At 41.5% G+C, this 24,060-nt stretch overlaps 1 protein-coding gene across 2 annotated transcripts in view; it reads right to left on the minus strand.

The window, feature by feature from the left end:
- Positions 1 to 21,881, minus strand: part of LOC113167091 (protein bicaudal D homolog 2-like) — a 39,612-nt gene extending 17,731 nt beyond the window's left edge. For both annotated transcript variants that reach the window (XM_026367479.1, XM_026367478.1), the window contains exons 1-2: positions 21,352 to 21,881; positions 5,856 to 6,068 (exon numbers count right to left, since the gene is read on the minus strand). In XM_026367479.1, coding sequence (XP_026223264.1) covers positions 5,856 to 6,068; positions 21,352 to 21,591 — 453 coding nt within the window. In that variant the 5' untranslated portion in view covers positions 21,592 to 21,881. The remainder of the gene's footprint in view (positions 1 to 5,855; positions 6,069 to 21,351) is intronic.
- Between the last annotated feature and the right edge of the window lie 2,179 nt (positions 21,882 to 24,060).

Here is a 24,060-nt window from a genome sequence, read left to right on the forward strand (position 1 = left end):
CAGCTGCTTGGACACACACATACTGATAAATGTGCTACTTCCCCACAAAAGTGACAAGGAGGTGGGTGGCAGTACAAACACTGGGCTGTACTACATAGCAAAACCTGCAGGTTAGGTGTGATATATCACAAGATTAAAAGAATAGTGAGGACGTGTGAGTACAGCATGTGTATAAATAAGACAAAGCACACTGTTTTAACGTAGCCTACAGTTCATACTATACTGCAAAATGTCACAAGAGCTCATTTCTGTGTGTCATATATCATTCCAACTATACTGTGTGAAATCTTATTTTCAACCCCAAAGCTTTCTTTTCACGAGAAAATGGCTTTTAAAAGCATGCTGGAGCTGAGCCTGCTTACATTTTTCCAATTTCTCCGTGTGCTTGAGCTGCTATAACTTCTACTTATGTGGGCTCTATCACTTCTTAAGCCAAAGTGGCAAAGTTTCAGGCTTAACACAAGTGCAGATTAGAAATGTTTTTAATGCTTTGTTAAAGACTGTGTTATGTTCTTAATGACCACAGAATACTAGCTTGCAATTCTGCAAAATCCATATTTGCTAGTCTCTTATCCTGTGCTTTGGTTCCCTAGAAATTGCTGCACAGACTCTGAGATTGCTGACTGACTGTATTATTGATATAATAGGACAGACATGCTCTATATACATATATATATTTTATCCCTTCGCTCTCTTACAGTCTCATTCCACTGACCTCCATTTCACTCTCCATCCAGCTTTATTTACATTTCCATAGCCTGTACCTGTACCATAGTAGTTTTTTTCTCCAACTCAACATCCCTGTAAAATGCAGATGGGCTCCCAGATGGCATATATATGCACACCAGCATAGTACTGTATTTTTTAAAATTTCTTGGCTTCTCTCTCTTTCTGAATTCCATTAAGACATTTCACCAGCACTACTGCTCTTGTTTTCCCAACCCCCACCTCCTCCCTCGGCTAAAGTGTGTGTATATGCTTTTAGAAGTCAGTCACAATTGAATTCCCCCCTCATATGGAGGATTATTTCCATCATATACTGTATGTAATGTAAGACGGACAGGGACAGTCTTGTTGTCTCCTGTTTGTAGATCTCTGGTGACACAGTATCATTCTCCAGAGAGCCTTCTTATAAGCTGATGAGAAAAACTTGAAAAGTCCTGTAGGCTCTGCAGCATTTTAAGGTCATGTCAGATCATGTTACTCCACAAAGCCAAATCCATCCCAGAATTACCTTCAGGAGAAATGAAAAATTAATAACAAATGCAGTGCAGCTCAACCCCTTCAGAATGGCTTTAGACAGAGCAAAGGAATAATGAAGCACAGGGACCTTTTGCTACTGTCAGAGTCGAGAATGTGGGTGAAAGCAGATCTGCTTTTATCTTGTTCTTCGCTGCGAGCAATTGTCACTCTATTCAGCCTATCCAGACTCCATTAGGGAGAGAAAACACAGTCAAGGTCACACTTTTCAATAAGACAATTAAAAAAAATACGAAGTGAAAGGAGCTTTGTGAGTGAGTGGCTGATGGCGTGTTGTCCTGTGTGTGACACTGAAAAGTGTGCCAGCATGCACTTTAGAGTGAATTGGTGATTTTGAGGTCATTTTGACGAGAGTGGAGTAACATGCACATGAGGCTGTTTACACCCATTAGGTAAAAGCGAATGTGCATATCCATTTGTCTGTCTGTTGATTTATTAGGATCCATTGATCTGGCATTGAAAACCTCTTTGTTGCAGTGAGCCAAGGGCGTAAATCCAGAATGACATATTTTCAGAGCTTCTTTAAAACTGACACCAAAAGACTAACATTATTAGGGATCAATGGAAAATCTTCTAAATGTATTTTAGAGCTGCGCTCTATTAATAGCCACCAATCTGTCAGACACACAGCTCGGCCACGTCGGGTGCTGTGGCCAGATAACCCAGATAACATCTGGAGGGTTTAGAGCAGATTGCTCGTCACTGGTAACAGCATTACTAGCAATGGTGGGTAAATGGAAACTGAAATAGCATGCACACACACACCTTCAAATCTTATTTCAATATGTCAATTCTTCAACCTTTGCTTGTCTTTCTATAATCCCCACCTGGTCACATCTAACACAGGACAGGAGATGATCTGTCTCAGTAAGGAATAATGGGGCAGTCAACATCAATATTCCAGAAGCCTCTAGGAGTCTTATTACATTAGCCTCATGTCAGATGATAATAACAGGGATCTTTACCACTCGACTTTGACCTTTCGATAATCAAAGTAAAGCATCAGTTATGGATGAAATTCTGCTCTCATGTCTATCGCCTCACCAGCAGCCTTGCACACGGATTCCTACTATTTCTTTTTATGTGGCTGTAAGAGAAAAATGGGGAGAGTGAGTGACAGGATAATTCTTAAATACACATTTATACTACTTTACTTTATACTTTGTACTACATTTTCACTGAGTGTGAACACAGAGACTGAACTATGCTGGTAACATTTCTCAGCATTTTTTCTCCAGCTTTGCTTGATAATTTCCTGTGAGGCAGGCAACAGGGATCCCCATTCTGTGACTATAATGGCAGCCATCACTGTAGGCACTCTAGACATGAGATTGAATTTAATGAAGTCATGCCCATTAGAGTGTGCCTTCTTACAATGCTCATGGCTCTTTGTGGAGGTTTAATCCTTTAGACTACACCATAGCAGTGAAATATGTCTAATCACTGCTTGAAGCTAACATTTGTGTGTTTGGCATGAGAAATTGCCCGGGAGGTTTAAATGTGACATATGTAAGCAGCAAATATCCTGTAACTAAACTGGTTGTGAATAAATTGGACTGTACAGAGACAAAACCAATTTTACACTTTTTTTGCTCACTTTAATCAAGCAACACACAGTCAAATTATATTTTGTAAGCTTTTTGCAGGCCTACTTTTAGCTGTATGAATGCCATTGAAGCTCTTTGTCTAAATAATCATTACAGAGGAAACCTGTAGATGGGATTGGGAGTACTTTGGAAAGCTGTTGATATTTAACAAAGTCTGTCACTGCTTTCAAAAATAGCCAAAACAGCCAAAAAAGCCATACATCAAATCTGTGCACCAATTCTCTGAGACGCAAACTCGTGCCAGACGGACTGAAACACTGTGGATATTCATAGGCGAGAGACGTTGGTCTCTCTGTGCCAAAGACAGTTATCAGCGCAAGGTGCAAAATGGGGTTTGTAATTTCCAACCAAACACAAAAGGCAACAGTTATAGCCCAACTGTCATTCCATGATGAAATCGAACCATTCAACCACCCCTTCTGACTCAATTTATCCATCATCCAGGAAAACAGCACAGTGTTGAATTTACTCTCATTAGGCTTTTCTCCTTTTCTAACGGATTTTAGGCCTCTTTATCTTATTTTAGTTCTGTTCTCATCGTCTCCCAGTGCCCTCCCTCTTCTCCCAGGCCTGAGCTTTTGGGCTAATTTGAAACCTAGGAGACAAAGGCCTCTTTCAATCCCGTCAGTGTGGTCACAATGCCAGCCTCAGTGCCAAGCTCCCTCTATTTGCCTGTCACACACACACACACACACACTCCCCCCTTCACCCACAGAAGTACCATTAGAAGGGTGTCGTTATCTCTCACACACAGGGTGATTTACACTCGAGCCCTTTCTATATAGCCAATTAGAGCTGGCCGTGCCCCATGGAGATGCGTCAGGGTGTTTAGAATGGAAATGGCACCTGCATTGAGGCCTTCAAACAGGCCACCAACATAACACCAGTTACAACAGAACTGTAGAGTGGTATAGAGAAACAATGAATTATTTTTTCAGGCCAAACCTTTTAATAGCACGTTAAAAAAAACCTCAGGTGAGAGATTTAGGAGGCATTGTGTCTTCGTGGAAAGACTGTAGTGTAACGAGGAGTTTCCTTGCTTTATTCTAAAAAACACATTTGGCTTCCATAATGCCCAACTTATACCAGCTGAGATTCAGAGCTGAGCAGCAGCTGGCCTAATTATACTGGAATATGGAGCTTCTTGGACTTAAGTCGTTGTGAGGGACATGCCATTTTTAAGTCCTTTTCACTAATCTCTAGAAGAAATGCTGCAGACATCTGTTTCAAGCAGCGACTCACAGAAACAGGGAATTTTGCAGCTGTCTGCTAAAGACTTGAGACTCACTCTGTAGTTGAGGCCCCTTTTACCCCTTCTCCTACCAAATGCAATGGAATTATCTTGAATTATCATTTTGGACTGCAAAACAGTGGACTCAGCTAAATATGTAGAGCATAGACATGAGACAATTATTTCAGCAACACAACTATGCTGGGTTTTCTTGGTGCTCGGGTGAATAAGTATGTGTGGGATGAATATAACAGCACTGATCTTAAAATTAAACACCAAAACTGTTTAGTATGAAAGTGTTGCTGTACAAAAAAGAATAAAAAACTGCACACAATACTGACATGACACAATATCTCAGTCTATACAGAACATCGAGATTCTACCTGGTATCCAGTGTCAAATAAATAAGGTTAAATCTTGCATGAATATTCTGTTGATTCTCTGCTCATGTAGCTACGCTCCTCAAAAACAGGTTGATACTTCAAACCCCACTTTTTATTATTCCAGCCCCTACTTTCAGAGGAAGAAGGACCATTGTACATAAAAAATACATCTAAAAGGTGAAAGGCACCTTTTCCCTCTACAGACTATGTTCTTCTTTACTCCTCCTTTATGGTTTTCTGTCTTTGTGTCCAAGAGTCTTCATCAAAGCTTGGTACATCTTAGTCAGTGTGATTTCAACCTTTACTGCTCTCTTGCTGCTTCAACCTGCTCATCCCAAGCTTCATCATCCTGCATGACACATGCAGGGCCACCTCACCCACTGCCCTCTCAGCTATTTTAATGAGGTCAGTTAGCTGTGAGTATATGTAAATAGGTGCAGTGAAGAGGTCAGGCACCGTCCAAAGTGGGGCACAGACAATAAAGATAAGCATTATTATAGCAGAATGTGAATATGTTTGCTGGAATGTGTAAAGGGTACAATCGTACAACAGAATTTGCGCGGCTGATGAAGGGCTGTGGCGGAGGTTTTATTATAAGATATAATTAATGTTAGAGCTGGAGTGACAGGTTTGGCACCATTATCGTGCATGCATCGATTCACACAACTGTAAGATATTAATTGATTTATTCTTCATGTCTGATCTTGTCGTCTTTCGCAAAAGAGCATGATTACCAAAGCCTCTGTCTTTTCCCTCTGCCTGTAATTAAAACTCCACCCTGGATCACAATACAGGTGGAGGACATCACATTAGGCTTAAGGGCAAGGTGTCACTTCAGCCAGTCTGATCTTTGTCCTACTGTCAATACAGTGTTATTAGCCTTGTCTTAACATGTCAAAAACCTAACAGTCATTGACTCTAAAATCACACCCTAAATTTCAAAGGCTACTGCAGGACTATTAAGAAAATTTGTGGATTATGTAGTTGCAGTAATCATGCAGCTAAACATCTTGTGCAATGACCTTTGGATAACAATGTTTTCCTCATAGACTGATCCACCAGTGAATGAGATTGATCAGTACCTGATAGAAAGCATCAGACAATTGCATCAACAAGGCAAATGAGAAGAGACAAACCTCTACTTCAACTCAGAAGTGAAATTCTTTTCAAAGTGTTGATGTGGGAAAACACAGTTTCTTCTGATGAACAGTAAAAAAAAACAGTAAATGCTTTTATCCTGCTTCAAAAGTCACATGTTCACTTTGCATTAATGGCATCCTTTCTCTCTAGCTAACAGATTCAAATTCAATCCCTTTCCAAACTTGGAGCAAATCAACTGTGATATGAATCGGTTTCTGCTTCGCCCCCTCTTACCTCTCTCAACTCCTGGAAGACGGTGTTCAGGCGTTCGTTCTCAGACTGGGTGTTGGTGAGGATGTTGCGTGACTGGCGGACCTCGGTCTGCAGCTCCAGGACCCTCTGCTCGTAGTAGGCCTCCTTACAGGCTGACTCCTGGATAAGAGACTCCTCACGGCTCTCCCCATCTGCTGCTACCTTCCTGTGGTTGGAGTAGGCTTGTCCAAAGGCCTGGAAATATATAAATGGTTGGTTAGAAGTTGTACCATAATGAAATACAAGTGGATTTGTTTATATTTTTGTTTGTTTATTGTTGCTCTATGCTTAAAAATATTAGCAAATATAAATAAATCAGTAAATGAAACACTAACTGGTTATTCAAATCAAGTCAGCACTTTCAGTGACCAAGGTTTGATTTGTGGAAAAGCCATTTTAAAGTGCTACCGTCCTGAACTACTGTGGTTCAGCTGCCGTGCGGACCTAAAAAAAAAAAACAACTCCTAAAATACTGCCTGCAGAGATAATCAGTTAGGCTCCATCTGGCCTGCATCATCTACCTCCCCGTTTCCCCAGTTGCTCCCTCCCCTACCCGCAGGATGTTGGCCTCCTCTGCACGTGCTCTGCAGTGACTCCACAGATGGGATAACCAAACAGGAAAAGTAGAGCAAATGGACTAGTGTCTGGGTGAGCTCAAGAAGCCTGTGTTCTAATGCTCTTAATACCGTAGGAGATCATAGCAGAGCAACGGAAGTTTGCCAGATATTATTTGATTTTTGTGGATTGACTGAAGGGGATCAAGATGATGAAGATTAAACACATATCTAGGTTACAGATATGTAACCTTCTGATCGGGTATAGTTTCTGCTGAAAGGGGTGAGCTGTAATGTCTGTGTTCAATATGGAAATATGAAATAAGAAACTAGCTGACTTCAGTTGAATCTAGGTTGGGCTACTTTATTCCTTTTCAAAATAATAATCTCACTGATTATATTTCATTTCTAACCATGTAACCACCAGTGACCAGATGGAAATTCTGATTTTCATCTGCAGCACTAGTGCAGCCGGTAATCTGAAATCACCTGAGGCACTGAATCTGACCTTGTTTGCAGCTGCACTACACACTCTCTGCAGGATTTTCTGATAGAAACGTCTGCGTATCGTAATCCGAGTAATTCCTTTAAAGAAAGGAAAATCTGGAAATTTGTGTTAGTAGAACTGACCTACTTGTGGGACTTAGATGTGAATGTGTAAAACGAGTTTAATGGGTTACAGAAGTGCGTGACATCACGTCTCGTGCATGGTAGCTAGAATATCTCTAACATTTCAGGAAAAAAGATGGCCCAGGCAGTAAGATTGCATAGTTGAACAGATAAACTCACACACTGCAAACAGCACTCATCTTTTTCTGGACAAACTGTGCTTGGCCAAACCACTTTACGAACAACTATAGAACATTATTGCACATATCTAATGCACTAAAATGTTACAATATCTTTCTATGTTTAAAGATTAACTGAGAAGTACCAACATTGTCACCAAGTTGCGAAAAAAAAAAAAAAAAAAATCAGGCTGTATTTGATTAGAAAGTCATTACAAGTGACAGGATTAACCCAATCAGAAAACAGGGGGATCCTATCATTATAATCTTCATGCATGGTGGATATTGGACTCCAATCAATCCAATCTAAATTCTTCCAAAATAAAGTACTGCTTGTAGTCAAAACCAACTTACGCAAGGCCTTTAATCTAAGCTTCCCAAGAGCAGGTTTTGGCTACTTTTAGGGGAGGGTAAATTGGGGACACACACAACCAAGCCTATAATCTCACAGCGAGCTGCCCACCCAATTTATAATTCATCTTTAGCTTGCCATATGTTGCAGTTTATTTTGTGAGCATGGATTATTAATCTCTTGCAAAGCTAATCAAAGGCAGATCTTTAGTCATTAGTACGCTGTCTGTCTGGAATGGGTTTCCTCAATTGTGACTATGGTTAACATTATGAAAAACCATAAAGAAGTCAGTAAGTTGAGAGATTTATCCCTCTAGTACATATATAACTCAATGTCTGATTCCAGATGAGTGCATACATATGGACTGCATTTAGACACCCTGCTGGGATGATCTTTATACTCTAGGCTGCCACATGTGTCAACTTCATAATCACTGTGATCAAAGTGAGTCACCTCTGAACTTAGTTCTTTCTTCCCCATCAGCCATCGAAATGATTTCGGTACTTCCTCATATGTTGCCCACACATACAACAACAAAGATCATAAGACTAACACATGAAATCCTTCAAAGGTATAAATAAAGCATGATTCAGACTTGTTTAAGTAATGAGCATGCTGCTAGGGCTGGACTGTCAGTCTTAGGTAAAGCATATATCAAATATCAAAACACTGGTTTCCCTGGTAATGAAGTTTATTTTACACCCAGGGCGTGAAATTCAATCAGCTAACTGTAAGTTTAGCTTTTTACATAACAGAGGTTGCTACAACAGCCCGTCCTTTGACAGGAAAGTCCTGGGTTTAACAAAGCTTGCATGTCCATGTTCAAAGCATGTTGAAACATGATGTAATCTTAAAGACGCAGCCTTTGGGGGCAAAGGTACACTAATTAGATGATGACACAAATCAGAACTCAAAGGTCAATCCCATTTCAGCTGTGTAACTCTTGTCAAATGGTAGAAGAGACATGTTGGATTCTGAAGGCTACAGCCCGGCTTTAAGTGGGCAACACCTAACATGCTACAAAATGTTAAAGCAGAGAGAAAATACTGAAGGTCACAGGGGTCACTGTGGTTTTCCCAGCTGACAATCCTCCTGCACATACTTCTGTAATCTGGTGAGTCAAGAGCACAAGGGAGATGGGCTTTAGGTCTCTGACAGCGTACAAAGAGATCGATACACCAGGTCTGAGAGGCCCAGAGGAGCTGAAGTAAACTAAATCTACAATTCTATTTTCAGTTTCAGTTCTGCTGGTGGCATAGCAGCGTTTCTGTGGCATGGAGTGAGAGCAGTAAGGTGTTAGAGATGTCTCAAGAGACACAGTTACTGCAGACCCAGTGGAGTTGAGAATAAAACCAATAGGTATATTCAAGTTAAGGCACGCACACATGAACTGAGCACAAAGAAAGTAAGAGGCCTCACGTACTTCAATCAATACGACTGAGTCCTTTTGAAAACCTCTGCCTTAGGAACAATCCCCAATTAAAACACTGTGGATTTGGATCAGTTTTCCCCCATCTCTGGTCTAATTGTTAAAGTTACCATTTAGCTCCCTGTGGTCTCATAGCCTGACTGCAATAGTAAAGTGAAGCTTGCTGCACAAAGACCAGGTTGGAGAGGCAGACAGAAATTGAGAAATGGAAACATGATAAGACAAAGGGAGGAGCCAGTCAGCTTCTTTGTTGCTGAGCTAGATAAAACTGCGATTTCAAATCGAGAGGTATAGATGAGGAATGACAACATTTAGAGGAGTCAACAAGAATATTTAATAGTGTTAGCAAATATCTGAGAAAAGCAAAGAAAAAAGTGAAACCATCAAAGGCCTCATTAAACAAGATATTTATTTGGCATAGCCATAGGAAAAAAAAGGCCCATCTGCATACTGCAGGGAAAACTTCACATCTGACAAGACTGAAAAAGAGATGGCGTCCTTGAGGCTTAATATTGACACGATAATCTCACTACATGATGCCAGATAGGGCACCACAAGACATGCCCACTGAGCAACACTAGACGAAACACCCTTGAAATGCATGTGCATGAAATCCAATCTGAGACTTGTGAAGCAGAAAGGGCTGATGTTGAGCTGAGATTTTCTGAGTCTTCAGCGGGATTCTTGAGCCATGACAAAGACAGCCTCTGATGAAGGCTGAACAATATAATGCTATGTCATTTCTGTTGGTTTAGTTAGTCACAGATTGGTCAGAGTGCGGAGGGGTTGACCCCGGATGCCACACAGCAGTGTTTCAGCAACACTGAAGGCTGGTCAGTGTTAAGGCTGACATTGTAGGCGACCACAGAAGAAGAGACATGGAGCAGAGGAAAGAAAAAAAAAAAAAAAACACTGTATGGACTCTGCTGCCTCGTGAGTCACAGCTCACGTGGAGTCGCAGTTTGCAGTGATAAACAGAGACATGCCGTCTTTCTCTCTATGACCTAACACTGCTCGGTGCTAGGTCACACATGCGAAAATAGATTTCTTTAAGACACAATAGCTCGATGTGTTATATCTGTGTGAACAGGCTTCAGCCTCGGTGAGGAATGCAGCCTATCTCACATAACGGTGTTTGCTGATTTAAAGTAACTTACTGTGTGTGTTGTGCCAAAGCCAATGACACTTGCTATAATAATTAACAGTCAAGCTACTTATTTACTTCACTCTTCGCTCTTCTGTGGAGGCAGGATGGGAATGGAAAAGACAGAGAATCACTTTCACCCCTTTAGAAATGTGTGGACACTCTCCACTGGTTTGAATGTTTCCCTTCCTTGTTATCTTGACATGTTCTGAGCTGAACTCTGAATTGGGGAATTTCAAGTGGCGATAGCGACTACAGTACATGTGAGATGGGTTATTTTTGACAAACAGGAGAAAGAAGAAGAGAGAGAAATACTTAGAAGGGAAGTAGAGATATTAGCTGCTGCCTGGCACAGAGCCACATTGATCCACTGCACAGGGCAGATCTGGGCTATTATTCACACACTCATCATACAAACACAAATACACACATATATTCCCACTTCCAGTTTCCTTGGTGTGCCCTGCAGTCAGACAGCACCTGGAACCTTAGCCATCTTGAGATTTGCCCCTCTTCTGAGATAAAGGAGGAAGAGGGGAGTGTACGAAGCTTTGTATGGATTCCACGAACACTGCATCAACTCTTGTTTTCAACACAAACATGCGATGCACTGTATGCCAAAGGCAGCGCACATGGCGGCGTGCTTGCATTCTTCAGAGAATACAAGACAACAGAGGTCGGAGAAACATATCCATGTGTGGGTTTTTGAGACACAGATTTCCTTCCTTCCTCAGATAGTAGACTGTCTGAACACCATAGTGTCATTGTGAGACCTGAAGGATGTAGACCTTCCAAAAAACAAACAAACAAAAAAACCCCACAAAGCACTGTGCCAGATCATGGATGGTCATAAGTTGCGGGGCAGGAGACACAAAGACAGAATGCCAGAGGGGATGGAGCCACTGGGAGATGGTAGACACATGCAATTAAAGCACACACGTATGTGCACAGACAGACAGAGCTGAGCATATGAGCGATGTACTAATCAGACTCATGAGGCTCTTTACACGCCTCACTGAGGAAGTCATCCTCAACTTGTGAAAAATAGCAGAATTGCCTAATTGGGCTACATCTCTACATATATTCTCCTCGCTTAGATCAGGCTGTGGTGATTAAGTGTCTTTCATCAGATCTGGCTGGGGAAAACTATATTTCATTTTTATTCTTATGTGGACTAATGCGAAGTCAGCATTAGAGATTCTGTGTGAAGTCTTTGGTCAGACCTCGTGCTCAAACATGTTGCCATCTACTAGGATATTCATCATGCATCTACAAAGACAGACGTGTCGAGAAAATATATCCCCTTTATGAGGTGAAACACCTGCAAAAGGGACTTACAACAAAACCCCCCACTTCCATTATAGTGCCTGCGTCAGCCTGAAGGCTCTGTATTGTGGGTGTTCATGAACTGGCTGCTGTGTTATTACAGGGTAAAAACAGTCATTATACCTCTGGCAGTGAGGTAAAGAACCTGAGTCTGAGCACGGTTTATTTAGTCATCAGTGGAAATGATATATGAGATGAAGGCGACTTTTACATGTTACACAAAGGTGTTGTAATTACAAAGGTAATTTTTATGCCACATAAGAGTGAAACACAAGCAAAGTCTAAAAAACAAACTACGTTCCACAGAAAAGAATCTGATTCCAGCCGAGTTAAGTGTTTCCACAAAAGGTTTACCTTGACTTGGATTTCTGTTTTTGGTTCTGTGTAAGGAGAAATGAACCACAAGGATTTAAGCTCTACTCTGGTCTCCAGTATTTAATCTTAGCAGTCAATTAATCACAAGGAAGCATCTGTTTATCCTCGGCTGTTTACTGGGCCTATTGTTCAGCGGTTAAATCTGCGGCAGAATAGAGCTAAAAGCTAGTATCTCAGGGGAGAGTACAGATTCAATAGGTCTGATATTTTGCACCACCATGGAGTTTGGGTTCTTTATCATTTCTCATATCTCTGCAATGTTCCATACCAGCTCCAGCTCTGGGCATTCACAAGCTCAGTCATTTGCAATGCAAAGATAGCCTTATCTCCTCCTGCCTGTAGTCAGCCTGCCGGTTCCTCTTACTGCCTGTCACTCTGTCGGGATGAGATCTCCCAGATCCACGTGCCCACACCCCTGGGAAACAGCCGTCATTATGGTTACTATGCCAACTACAGTGACAGAGCGAAAGGCGGTCAGTCAAGGCCGGCCAAAAGGGTGCTGCTGACACAGATGGCTGTTTCAGAGCTCAGCCTAGTACAGCTTGCTCTCCTCCCTCTTTCTCTGGCAACAGCCCTTACCTGGCTGGATTTGAGATTTGTCTGCACAAAGAGCCTGCGGGTCTGAGGTTGCTTTGAAGTCCTTTTGTTTTGGTTTTGTCTTTGCTATCTGACAAACCAAAAGTCTGTGTGGTGTGTATTTCAGCCTTTCAGCAGTTTCCCTGTTCCATGTGGAACCTTTGCATATGACTTCCACCTATGAACAGCCTCTTATTGTTACTGAATTAAATGACAGAGAAGGAGAGCAGCTGGGGTCCAGGCACACATAAACACACATGCGAATCATCATTTGCGAACTCACACACACACGCACACAAGATTAGATTTTCTTCCAATGTCCAAGGTCAGGTTTGCAGGATGACAGGGGAAGGTAAAGTAGACATCAAATCTATTTGTTTATTTGTTCATAGCTAACAGAGAAGGTTTTAACCTTCTCAAAAGTACCTATTCAATAAATATGGCATACGTATCCTAATGCATTTCCCATTATCGTCCTTCACTGATCCATTAGTGCTGAGACGTCTAATCAATCATGAGCAAGCACTCACGGGGTGGGGGAGGGGAGGGATAGCAGAAATGTGATCTGTATTCTTCCTGAGGTTTTCAATCTAAGCCACTTCGGTGGAACTTTTTTACCACTCCTGATGTCAGAAGCACAACAAGTCACAAACCAGTGAAAATTATCTCCCATCTCCTCCACGTGATGTCTTTATCTCTTCTCTACTATCTCCTCGTCCTCCTTTTCCAACCCAGAAGCTGGTCTCTTGGGTTGGCTCTGCCCTTGCTCCCAGCCAGACAGAGACTAATGACCTCCCTTCCCTGTTTGATGTAATGAACTCCTGTATGTGTCTGTGTGAGGACACGGTCTGTCTACCATTGGGGTTAAATCGTGGGTCAGGGTGGCATGTCTTCCATATGAGCCCATGTCAGTTTGTAAAGAATGGGGTGGGGGCTGGGAAGTCATTGTACACATTAGAGATCATCCAATTATTAAAGCCCCCATATGATCACCATTCATTAACAATAGGTTCTGTAGCTATGTTTGTACAAAACTAACAAACAAAAAAAAACAAAACAAGATGGCTGGTCACTCTGGCTGTATGGAGCACTTTAAACTCATTAAAACAGCTGATTGGGGAACCACTATTCAGTGTACTGGTTCCCACAGGAAACCCTTGCATTGCCCAGTGCCCCTCCCAAAAAACCTCTCTCCATTTCTCTGCCTGCTATCCCCATTTCCCAAGGACCCCCTGAGAGACTGGCACACATCCAATTAATACCCATTCTTGATCTCTCGAGGCCCAAACTCTTAATGTTGTTATTGCCGCACAGCCCCTTCCCCCAAGTATACAACTCTGTTATCTTATCGTCCCTCCCTTATACATTATTTTCTATCCTTCCTCTCTCGCTCCTGTTCTACCGTGCCTGAGGGCTTCAAAGCGTGGGCTCCAAGAGACTCGGGTACGACACACTGTGACAGCAGGACCCACTAGCCTATTTACAATAAGAGCCTTGGGAATAAGGAGGAGGATGGTGGTGGAGGGGAGTGGGCGTACTGCTGTTCTCTGATTGCACTGTGGTGTTGAAGTTAAAAAGAACCCCCAGGGTGGAGGGACAACCATTTGAAATTGGGTCTGCTAATGTTTGAATTGCTGGCCTATTAAAACGAGGACATGCTTTTTAGAATTTGCCTTCTAGTTTAATTAATTTAGGTGAGATGGGAGGCACTAGTGTGCCAGTCAGGGAACAACTGAGATGAGTGGACTATGTTTCAGAGGAACCAGAGAGGGGTGTGCCAGAATCTGCTTATGTAAACAGAGAACACTGTCTGTCTACATCCTATTCGTGATCTCTTCATCTACTGCAACAAACCAGGGAATGCCGGGGAACAAACTGCAGAGAACACATTTTAATGGAAGTATATGAATGACAGGTTGTACTGTTTAGATGTGTTTGCATGTGTGTATATAAATAGGTGGGGCCTTTCAGTTATAAACATCACAATAAAAAAAACAAAAAAGTATAAATTGAATTTTGCTCATCATATTTGTACAGAGTACAGTACATTAAGTACAGAGTGGTATACCAATCACCAAAAATACTCTTAGGGACAACCCTCAACAAGGCCTTTCTATGTCAAAGCCTAGAAAAAGTTTGGGGAAATGTGGACATTTCAAGAGCTCATTTAAAAAAAAAAATCCTTTCCCTATATGTGTGATCCAAAGCTTCGTAGGTGTCTTAACAAGAATGTCTCTGTTCATTGGTAATGCCCAGATCATTGTAAAGGGAACTGCAGTAGTGTGTATTCATGTTAATTTACCAGGAAAGACAATGATACTCCTATAATAAAAAAATTCAGTATCGCTGTGACTTTGTCCGTGCTGTACCTTGTTAAATACAAATGACAGAAATGACTTGTCAGATGAACCTCATGTGGTCACTTCCTCTGATCCACTAAAAGATATCCGGACTGATACAGAGTCATATTTCATATGCTTCCTCATGCAAAGTTAGACTCCTCACAAGTAAACAGGATGTAGACTGGGGGGAGAGGAGGTGAGTTCTGCCTTCATTTCAATACAAGGAAGAAGAAAGATTCGATAGTGCAGACAGCTCTGACCAACTTGAAGGTCCTATAGTCAACGAAATGACTGCAAAGTACAATATGTATTTGTTATGTATTTAAGAGGCTGGGTACATATGACCGAAGGGGAAGAGTTCACTGCTTAAACTTCTACCATCCTGCATGTTAAAGTAGAGGTTTTGCTTTTCAGGTAATAGGTACCTAAATAAAAATAAAAACAGCAAATTGTACAAATAACATGAGTAGAATAAGAGAAACAATAGATTATAAAATAAAAAATTAATATTTAGTTACTTGTCTTCATTTGCTACAAAACAAACCACTTAAAAAGATTTGATAAGAGACTCACAAGGATTTAATTTATTCCTTCAGTGTATTCAGAACTGGAATGAGAGTCAGTCAAATATTATCCAACCCCTATCTAATGCTCATCCTCTAGCAGAGGAGATGACGAGGGTTCGCAGAAAATCCGATAGACTGACTTAAGACACACTTATTCTAAAGACTACAAAAGGAATGATGCAGGTGGGCAAAACAAAAATGCAGTCCCAAACTTACTCTGTCCACAAACCTGATTCACTGGTTTATGTAATACACCAAAGTCCTAATATAAATACATATGTTGAACTGATTAAGTTGACCTTAACTAACTCAGCAGTAGCTCATAGTCGTAGATAATAAAAGTCCAGATGTGTTGATAAAAGCTAAATGAAGGATTTGTTTATGGTAAACTGTATGAAACTGCACAATAAAGATAACTAGGCACGTAGGAGTAAATAAAGAGGTAGACATTGTGTTTCTCTCACACACACACACACACACCACTGTTTTTTTTGTTGACCAATGTTTAATGGTTTATAGTTGCTATGTTGTGTAGGAGAAGGGAAACTAGGGACTGGCCTATTGCCTGAGTGCAGATTGTTGTATTGTTGGAAGCATGCTGCCATTACTATGACTTCATGCTTTGCTTTTAGCCTAGACTTCTGCCTGATCTGGCTCTTGTCAGATCAGTAATTGGATTACATTGGTAGAAACATGATCCTGCTGGGCGGCCACACTGCTTTTCTACATGCATTTATGACATCAGTGGCATCTTTGAAAATAACCTTTATAAAGTATATATCAAAATGTAAATTAACCATGACTGCTGTCTTTTCCTAAACAGTAACTAACACTTCCACATTTAAGACAGCATGTGTATGTGCCACAACGCTGTTCTCCTTGCTCTTCTATAGGCAGTCAGAAACTCGATGCACATTCATTAAGAAATTTCACTTACTTTCACAAGTAAACAGCCAACAAGCATCTACATGCTAGAAGTACAGAATAAACGTTCCTTCTTAGCCACCTGCTGCTATTTCAAGGCTTTACTAATGCATTTGAATGCTCCACACAAATACTCTAGTCTTTAAATGTGACGCCCATAAACATTCCAAGTAGGCCAAACAATTCACTCACTGAGCAGTCATCAGCTAATGCCTCGGAGTAAATGTGGCCTCTATTTGAACTGTGGATGGGTGCTGATGGCATTCTGTTTATCAGTGTTAAGGACAAAGGCTCTTAAAACCATTACAGATTAGAAGTGGGCTTTGTTATCTAAATGCAGGTGAAATGATTATTTTATTAGACTTTGGAAGAGCATATGCTGGTTCTTCTGTGACACTAAAAACTGCACTAGTCCATGTAAGTAGATCAGGCCGTGTAGATATTTGAAACATTGTATGAAGACATATCTTAAAAGAATGAGTGTGTGGATGGTCTTTAAAACAACTTGTGCATTTAAGGAGGCCGACAGGTTTTATAGCACTCAACAGATTCCTGCTCTTGGCAGTCACTGGAGTAGGCTACTGGGCCAGGCAAAAAGCATGTGACTGCCTTTGTGCACCATTTTTCCAAAAAGCACATACCTGTCCCTGGCCATGGAAGCAGCTGAGTGTGGTTTGGCCTGTCAGACTCCAAGACCTCCATAAGCCCTGTGCGTAGCGGCTGGGATTCATCCTCTTATGCCCAGAGGGTAGGGGATTTGGGACTTTATTTAGTGTCATTTAGAAACGATTATCCCTTTACTGCACTCTTGCCATCGGGCAAAAGACATTATGGATGAGAGGCTTGATCAGAATACTCACAAAAAAGGCACAAAGGTTCAGCATATGCTGAGCCACAAACAGAGAACAAACCATAAGCAAACGGGTCGCTAGCCCAGTAAAGTAAGATGCTGATTGAGTACGATATCTTCAAAAAAGGCTGGATCTTTGTGACAAGTTACAAAAATGACTCAAGCACCTGAGAAAAGAAGAAGAAGAAAAGAAATGGTGTGATGAGAGTGTGAGATGAGCAGCTGTTGATGCAACATGGCCCAGTGTGGCAATCCAATAACGTGAGCATGACTTTTATGACTCCTCATATAAGGGACCAGATGGTTCTTGTGCCCTCTTTGTATTTTCTACCGACATCCAATCAGCATCCAACCCATTTAACACAGCAGAAAGGACTTAGAGTTGCACCAGATATCATTGTTTAAGGACACTGGGATATATCCTTTACTAATCTACCATTTCAAAAGGTACAAAAGTGACCAATCCTTTCAAATGTAACCACAATGGGACGCCTCTGTCAATCTCTCCTTTGTCATACACTGTGTTCTGTTGGCATTTACCCCTCTGTTTGTCTGTGACACCCAAGACCAGTTAACCCTAGTGTGCTCAAACACACAAAGGGCCATCAGGTCCAGAACAGAGCTTTACAACATAATTTAGGGCTCAGATTGTCTGGCAGAGCTGACGATTCCACAACATTGTTGTATGTTTGTAGTTTGAGAAAAGATCAGTATAAAAATGGGCTACACTATGGGACAGTTTCCTTTTGATAGATGGTGATGTTTTATCATTTTATTTGTATTACACTGACAAAAACTGCATGAAGGAAAGTAAGTTGCTCAGAACTGAATGCATTGAATGGCAGCACCTGATGTCATCTGTAAGTGGCTTAACTCGAGAATATCAACAACAGCAGAGTAAAACACCACCTTAGGCACTTACGTTGCGACAGCACAGTATAATATCATTAGCTACTTTACCTTGTGACTGAAACTGTACTCAACAATCTGTATACTAACTAATACAAAAAGTCCACACAGCTTAATCATATCTTAATTTGCACACTGGTATGCAGGGGTGCTTTTGCCAGATACCTGTTAGAAGAGCGAGCTGCGTGCAATTAAGATATTGACTTAAGATATAATATCAATACTGTGAAATAAAATTTCTATGAGGATGGCATAAAGCAATAAAAGATCACACATATGATTAGCAGAGGTTAGCACGGGCACAGTGAGTAACTCATATTTACTACAATGAAGCTGCAGATGGATCTCTCTATCAAGCTGACGCAGAACAAACTGGGACAACGGAAACTAGTGCATTACCTCCAATACAGTGTAGTGAAAGAGGGAAATGACGGATAAGAGCAAATCGACATACAGTATACACAGCACTGTAGGCCTAATGGCATATCAGTGATGTGATTTTGTGATTGCGGGTGACTGACAATGTCCTCTGAGTTGGCTATTGACAAAATGAAAGAACAAATAGAGACCTACATTAGATAAAACATCATATAAATACAACTAACACATGGTTGCTTTCTATCAGCCTGTATGTACTATTCCAGCCAACATTTAGATAATTTCCCATACATACTAACATACTCATACAGCAGCACCTGCTGAGGAAGCAGCACGCCTGTTCAAATTAAGGCACAGAGCTGCGAGGTTACTAAGCAACAGCAGTGGAGAGAATTCCTCCATCTTTCCGCCTCGAGGGTGCCGTATCTATGTGTGTGTGTGTGTGTGTGTGTATGTGTCTGAATGTGAATATTAGTGCTCTTTCTGAGGGTAGGTGAGAAGGTGAGGACTAGTTAAATGGCAGGGGACTTTTGCCCACAGTCTTGACGATTCCTGATTTTGGGTATTTCTGTTCATATTGAGACGAAACAATTTCATTTAAATCACTACGCGTAAACATAAGCGTGAGCTGTTTGTTTTGTCTGCATGCTTATATGTGAAAAGAGAGGTTTAAGGGGCCAGGAGACAATCCCATGTTGAGCTACTCTGTAAATCTCCCAGACAATCTATTCCAGTCTGTCTAAATCCTTGAAAGGAGAAGGGGCATACAAACATTGCTGCCATCAGTGTAAACAGTGGACACGTACTTAAGACAACATGTAACTTGCCACACAAATAACCCTCATATGTGCTTTAACAACACATACAGACAAAGCCACACTGGACAGTTTGATGCGCTGACAAAACAAACCACAAATCACATCAACAAAGATGATTCATTTGACACTTTTTTTTTTACAACTATATAAATTATAAGCCTGGGCTCAAAGTGGAAACTGGCCACTGAGATAAGTTTTATTTTTAGCCCCTGCTGTGACAATAGCTTATCTTGTGTTTGCTCCCCATGGCTCCTGAATGTTCTTCTACAGACAATAAAAAGGAAGTGTGGAGAGGTGTGAGCCAAATGTGTTTATATTTCTCCTGTGATAGCATCACGTCTGCCCTTCAAAGGCTGAAGGGGTTTGAGAGGGTTTGGTAAAGACAGAAACATAGCTGTGGTGAACATCTGATCGGTGATCTACAACTACCATAACCCAACCCCAAGGCAAAAGAAATAACCTCTGCCACTAAGCAAACAATTGAGTTTACTGCCCACACAGATGGATGTTTGCAGACATTAGAACAAAACCCAGACTCACAATGAGAGCTCCTTTTTTAAACAAGATTTCAACAGGCATATTTTGAAAAATCAAACGTCCCAGTGTCTTTTTCCTCGTTTCTCGTTTGCTGTCATGGCTACTCTTTTAGACTGCCTTCCGTCCATTTCTTCTATTCAGAGCTTTTTTTTTTTTTGCTGTCATTCCTCTGTGGTAGAGCTAGGCCTCCTATTGCCAAATAGATGCATGGGAAACTAAGCAGGAGAGAAAAGAAACAGGAAGAAGGAGAAGAGAGCAAAGAGGGAGAAGAGGGAGAGCTGAAAATTTCTCTATGCACCTCTCAGCTGAAACGCACAAAAACCCAAGGGAGTGATGAGCAGCAGCTTCCTGGCATTACGAGAAGGGGTTTACCATGAAGTCAGCTTTGTCAGCTACTGGCTTCCTTGCCAAGTAGGAGACCACAGTAAGAATGTTTAAACTGTGGATGTGTTCAACCATGCCACTGTTAAAACTGGACTCATTTTTTTTCTATTTCTTCTCCGAGTCAGAAGCGACAGCTGTTGGTTGGACAGTCTGTTGGTTCCTAACACTACTATGAAGTCATACTTCTCTCCATCTAAATCATAAGACAGTGACCAAATGCTGGTCTAGTGAAGAAAACGGACAAAGTGTGATGCAACAGAAGGAAACAAGTCCAGCCACTGTTCAGAAAAACAGATCTATTCTTTATCTGACTCCTTAGCTCAGCTTCAACAGGCACTCTCAACATTCTTTCCATTCCCAAAGGGTTGTGACTCGTCCGGTTTCCTTTGCAAGTTAGTCATCCCTCTCTCTGCTGAGCGGGAAGGTTCAAAATTCAAACCTACTCCCGCCCCTTTCAACTAGACTAGTAATTCTTGTTTACATAAGATTGTCCATGTGAGCCAAATAACATTTTGACAATGTCACACACCTGTAAGTACTAATTTATACAGGATGTAATTGTCATTTTAAGATCGAAATTAAACAGAAACACTGTCTAACTGACTAAAGTCAAGCATGCAGCAAAGTACTGTAGATCACGACCTATAATAATGGTCATTTCTGTACAGTTGGCAGATCATTACAAAAGTGGGGGAGGAAACGCGCCAAGCCTTAAATGGCTGTGAGTCAGATAGGAATGCCTTGAAGAGGAGGCCATAAGAGCTGCATAAATAAATAACAGTGGCAGTGGAATAGGGGACACCCTAAGTAAAGCTGGGGTGGGGTATGGAGCAACAGTGGAAGGATCCCTCTCTGCATCCTGCAGTTTTGACCTTGTAGGATGAGGGATTTCATGGCTGATGCCTGGTAAAATGTCATAGCAAGCCAAGCCCCTGTGTAGGAGGCTGCAGTGATAAGTCTATACAAATGCAATAAAACAGAGTCGAAGGACACTCAATCCTAATTAAAATGCATTAAAATAAAGTCAAAGGACACTCAAGCCTAATTAAAATGCATTAAAATAAAGTCAAAGGACAGTCAGTAGCCCAATTAGTGTCACATAAGACCCCACATTTGATGTAATTCAAGGCTTAACTGTGATTTCTAGGGTGGTGCGTTGGATCTACAAATGTTAATTGATGATTCAATTTTAATTTCCTGGACTTATTATACTTTACACAGCCCACCTCTTTCAGCTGGTCCAGCTCCTGTCGCACGGCCTCGTAGTCGATCTCCAGGTCATCATACTGCTGCTTGAGCTGCTGCTTCTCCTCCAGCACCGCCAGCCCGTACTCCGCCGCCTGGATCTTCTCGTTCGTGGTCTCGGTGAGCTCCCGGGAGAGACGCTCGATCTCGGCCCTCATCCACTCCGGCCCAGCCTGCAGCAGCAGAGCCGGGTCGGGGTAGCACTGATCTCCCACGGACATGATCGGTACCGGTGACGATCAACCAACCTACGCCAGCTGATCTGCTACAAGGGGGACGTCGGGGCGTCTTCAAGTGGCGTAACCTTGAAGAAGAAGCCGCTGCTCAAATCCGTCTGTATTTAAATTGCATGGCTGTTCCGCTCGCGTCTCGTTGCCGGTCTTCTTTCTTTATTCATGTAGATGGGTCTAATGGTTTTTCTGCGACGGAGGAGCTCGTAGTTGTTTCCTATTAATGCTCCATCGCTGAGCTCCAGCCTCTCTTTCAACCCGCCTCCCCCGGCTCGTCGGAGCGATAGAGCTGGAGCAGCAGCATCAAGTGCAGACTGCACGGAAGACGGGGGCGGCTTCTGGTGTGTCCCTTCAAATTAAAACAACAACAAACAAAGGATCCCTGGGCAAATGGTTATTAAGTTTTATTTACACCGCAACCTGAAAAGAATGAGATAAAACATATATAATGTAAAAAAGCATGAATGTAATCAAAACATAATCAAAAAAATCAAAACGCATGTCTTTTATTTTGAAGCATAAATCGTCCCCTTTCCGGTATTTTCGTGCTGCTGAACTTGGACCTGCCGTGCACCTACTGCGCAACTCCAGCCGGCTCCTGCAGAGAGGCAGTGCTTGCTGGGAAATGTAGTGCTCATCGTTCGTGCAGGTCACAACAGCGGTCGAGCGACTCCATGAACTACACTCATTTCCCATCAGCCTCGGTTTACGTGCCGATGTGGAGCACGGAAATCTCGGTCCGAGCCGCTCGCTGTCATAGAAATGTATCGAGCAGACGCGCTGCGGCCACACGGGAGCTGCTGCAGCCTGTTAGTCTGCTGCCATCTGTCGGAAAAACGGATCAAGTCATGTTTGAAGACAAACGCACTGGTATTCATATGTTGTCATCAAATGCAAGGGTATCCACACCAATCAAGCACCTAATAGAAGGCAAGTTTTTGACTTTTTAAGTCACAAATGAGGACAAAATATAAAGGATAAAAAAAACAGTCACACGTTTTACATGTCATAATTATGACTTACTAAGTTATAACTTTGCCTTTTTATTTCATTATTTTGACTTAGTAAGTCAAAATGTAATTTTTATCTCACAATTCTGACTTTTTATTATCACAATTACAACTTACTAAGCTATAATTATGACATTTTATCTTATATATAAATATGACTGAAGTCACAATTTTCACTTTTTTTTATCTCTCTCTTTTTTTTTTATAATCTCAGTTTGACTTCCGTCCCGTCTCAGCCGCTTGGCCTCTGAAGGGTTGTGGGAATGCTGGAGCCTAGAGCAGCTGTCAAGCGAGAGGCAGGAGACATCCTGCACAGGTCGCCAGTCCATGGCAGGGCCAACATACAGAGAAAGACAAACATTCACACCTATGGGCAATTTAGAGTCACCAATTAACCTAACATGCATGTGTCTAGAGGTGGGAGGAAGCCAGAGTACCCAGAGATAACCCCCCCCCCCACACACACACACACACACGGGGAGAAGATGAACATGTTATTTGATTTTTTCATGATGACAAACTTTTTTTTGTTTTTGTTTTTTTATTTTTTCCACTCAGAGAAATAAGCTAACAAGAGTACTAGTACTGTATAATATGTTATTCATGAGAGGCTCAGAGATTTGCCAACGTTACACTAGTTCCTACACCATTTAATTTATATTATTTTTCTCCAAATTAAACGGATGAATTCATTTTCAGAAAATATAAATATTTGTATTAATTTGTTTGTTCTTAAATTTAATTGTATGGTTTTAATGATTGTGTTATTGTATAATGCACATTTCTAGGCAATTCAGTGTAAGTTGATACTCTTTGACCTTTTGTACACCAGATGAGCACAGGTGCAATAATGACTTTTATAATGGCTGCACAGGTTTCAGAGGCTTAGTTTTGTGTATGCTGGCGCACTGGAACAAGTATGGTACCAATACATCATGTTAGCTACATCTGTATGGTTCCCTACTGTGAAAAAGGACTCAACTAATGTACTTATTTTAGTCTTTTTTTCAACATAATGCAGTTTACAACCTGTGAAAAGGTCACATCTGTAGAGTTGGCAGATCTACTTCAAGTGATTGAGAAATTACAGAAGTGGGGGTGGAGACACACCAGGCCTAGACTAGTTGTGAGTCAAACTGGAATGTCTTGAATAAGTGGCCAAAAGAGCTGCATAAATAAATAAAGGTTTGCAGTGCACTGGGGGACACCCTGAGTAAAGGGGGGGGGGGGGGGGGGGCACATTTCACCAGACACATTATAAGACTGGTGAAATATTCCTGAATCATGCCAGTCATTTAGTCTGGGCCCCATTTCACCCTACAGTCTATGTATAATACATCTACATTAGTAGTTTCATGTTGATAGAATGTGTTCCACTGTTATTCCTATCATCATAGACAAACAGTCCCTTAGACATGCAAGTATACTGTGTAACCTAGTATATAGTGAA

The sequence above is a fragment of the Anabas testudineus genome, chromosome 7 (assembly GCF_900324465.2).
Source record: "Anabas testudineus chromosome 7, fAnaTes1.2, whole genome shotgun sequence".
Lineage (NCBI taxonomy): Eukaryota > Metazoa > Chordata > Actinopteri > Anabantiformes > Anabantidae > Anabas > Anabas testudineus.